Source organism: Alnus glutinosa, chromosome 6 (genome assembly GCF_958979055.1).
Source record: "Alnus glutinosa chromosome 6, dhAlnGlut1.1, whole genome shotgun sequence".
Lineage (NCBI taxonomy): Eukaryota > Viridiplantae > Streptophyta > Magnoliopsida > Fagales > Betulaceae > Alnus > Alnus glutinosa.
This window is the reverse complement of record NC_084891.1, coordinates 20,074,895-20,077,380: the sequence shown is the minus strand read 5'-3', so window position 1 is coordinate 20,077,380 and position 2,486 is coordinate 20,074,895. Positions and strand designations below refer to the sequence as shown.

The 2,486-nt window shown below is 43.8% G+C and overlaps 1 protein-coding gene across 1 annotated transcript; it reads right to left on the bottom strand.

Moving 5' to 3' along the window:
• LOC133870855 (WRKY transcription factor WRKY51-like) lies at positions 1–1,502 on the bottom strand. The gene is made up of 3 exons (XM_062308098.1): positions 830–1,502; positions 588–713; positions 1–475 (listed from the first exon to the last, which is right to left on the bottom strand). The coding sequence occupies exons 1-3, from the start codon at positions 1,381–1,383 to the stop codon at positions 340–342; spliced, it is 816 nt and encodes a 271-aa protein (XP_062164082.1). The 5' UTR covers positions 1,384–1,502; the 3' UTR covers positions 1–339.
• Positions 1,503–2,486: the final 984 nt, after the last annotated feature.

Sequence of the window (2,486 nt, the reverse complement as noted above, 5' to 3'; positions counted from 1 at the left end):
TTAACATAAAAACAAAATATATATATTAAATCATTTAATTTCAAAATAGTAATTACATTTAAGAAAACTATTCAATAAAATACCCTAATAATCCACCGTGACGAAGTTTCCTCGAAATCAGAATAGAATAGTTGTATTTCATTTAATTTGTAGTCCCTTCTCTCTAGTAATTTACATAAAACCCTCTCGGCAGGCCCAAGCCGAATAGTTGACTTTCTTTCAATCTTTCTTTGACCATTTCATATGGCAAAACCACCGTCACAGGCACCGGTGACAGTCTAGCGTAAAGGCCCACTTGCTGCCGTTCGATTAGGGAGGATTCAGGTCGGAATAGTTGCATCATGCGGGGATCGGAGGATGCGAGTGACGGTGCTCCCCCTCGTAGGTCACAGTCAGCATCTTCGGATCATCTTGCGCTCGCTCCACGTGCTTCCTCGCTGGGCACCCTTTCACGCTACTACACTTGTAGTATCCTCTGCACAAAGAAAACAAAATTATTAAATATTTGAGAAACGCCTCGAGATTCGTATATGACTTTCACAAGTTCAACATGATCGACGGCTGAGGAACAAGGAGTAGAATAGTACCGTGGGTAAGGTGAGCCCTTGATCGGCTTTTGACCGTACTTTCTCCAGGAGTAATCATCCGGCGGTATATCGGCGGTGTTCGAGCTTATCGCCGGCACTCTGACGATCCTCTTAACTCGGGATTTCCTGAAATTGGAAAATAAAGATAAACTTTAAACAATTGATTTTCCTATTTCCAGTTTCCTGAAGATCAATTTCAAAATTATTGCAAAAAATAAAATAAAATAAAAAATGATGCATACCTTCTTTTGGAGCAATGGCAACGGCCGGACGAGGAGATTTTTCCGACGGAAAGAGAGTGATCCACTTGGCACTTTCTACGCTGAGATGACGAAAGAGGTGGCTTCCCGGCCGAAAAGGTAGGGGTTGGAGCTACAAGGAGCGAGGAACCCTGTTTGCCATTCGAAACGCTACCGTCTCCGGTTATAGATGACATAAACGACGACGTCGTGGAGGACATGGGCTGACTCGCCGACAACTCGGAAGCAGTTTTAGGTTTGGCTGCAGAATCGAGAGCGAAGGTCGTTTGGGGTTGTGGCAGGATCTCCGGGAGGACCGGGTTGGACGGCCCGCGGCGGAACCGGGCGTGGCCGGTCCGGTTGAGGATGGAGATTACCCGTTTGAATTTGGAGACGGTGAAGTCGGTGATTTCTCGGCAGTCAAGGCCTTGGGCTTGGGGGGCTTGATGGGAGAGTACGCAGATCAGGTGCTCCATGCTCTTCAACCCAGCCGACGCCGCTTCCTGTATAGCCGCCTGATCGTCCATCTGGGACACCCCGAACAGATCAATCGCCATCGGAAAAAGACTAAACAGAACCGGAGCAACGGAGAGAGGGAAGATGGCCGGGGCGGGCAGAGATTGTGGGGGGTCTGGAGAGAGGAGTGGGGGGGTTATAAAGGAAAAGGGGGTTGCAAAGTCAAAGAGGTTTTCGTCAATCCAAGGATGGAGATTGGTTGGGGATTTTATCGTGCGAGTGAAGAAGAGGACAAATCAGGGGAGGGGTACTGTGAAGGTCTAAAAAGAGTTGGTGGTGGGTCCCACGATTGGGAGAAAAAACGAAAGAGAGAGGAAAGAGAGTCGTAACGAAATGGGTTTCCAAGAAAGAAAAGAAACAGTCAAATGTGATCGGAATGGTTGACAGACCGATTCACGAACAGTTTTTTGTTTCTTTGTTTTTTGTTTTTTTGTTTCGTCGTGGAATTTCCATAATTATAATGTTGACCATTCTTTTTTGTTACGAATTTGTGATCTACGGCACGATGAGCTGCAGGTCAACAATCAACATGATTACATTCAAATGCATTATAAAAATTTATTGCGTGCTTTACTAAAGCAAACAACTTTTACTTTTATTATTATTATTTTAAAAAAATAAAAAAAATAAAGTGTTAAGTCATTGCATTGGGTTTCATTGAGTTAAAAATAAGGGATAATTGTACCATTGGTCCATGTGGTTTGTTCTAATTGTAAATCACTCCATGTGGTAACAAAATTAAATAGGGGATCCCTCTGTTAAACTATAATAACAAATAGGTCCCTGAACGTGTTTTCCGTCAGCCATTTTAAAAGTTTCCGTTACCCCGTGACATTAGAACTAATCAGAGGCTGACACGTGTAATTTTTTAAAAAGAAAATATTAACACAAATTTTCGATTACACAAAAAAATATTAACACAAAATTAACACAAATATGACACACGTGTCATTTTTTCTCACATCAGCTATAGTACTTTCTAGGGTTTTCTTTATTTTTTTCCCCCAAAATTAACCCCCTTCTTCCGCCCCCCATCCTCACGTGTCGATGGCCACCACGTCTCCGCTCTGCACCTTCTCCTTCCCCAGCGCCTCGATCATCTTTGCGCACACTGTCTCCATCTCCGTGGACTTCAGGGTCAGCT

Excerpts from the sequence above, each read along its gene's own strand:
- LOC133870855 (XM_062308098.1), bottom strand. The coding sequence starts at position 1,383 with ATGGCGATTGATCTGTTCGGGGTGTCCCAGATGGACGATCAGGCGGCT. Across the intron at positions 714-829 it reads TGCCATTGCTCCAAAAGAAG|GAAATCCCGAGTTAAGAGGA; the intron begins GTATGCATCATT and ends TTCCAATTTCAG. Across the intron at positions 476-587 it reads AAGGGCTCACCTTACCCACG|AGGATACTACAAGTGTAGTA; the intron begins GTACTATTCTAC and ends TTCTTTGTGCAG.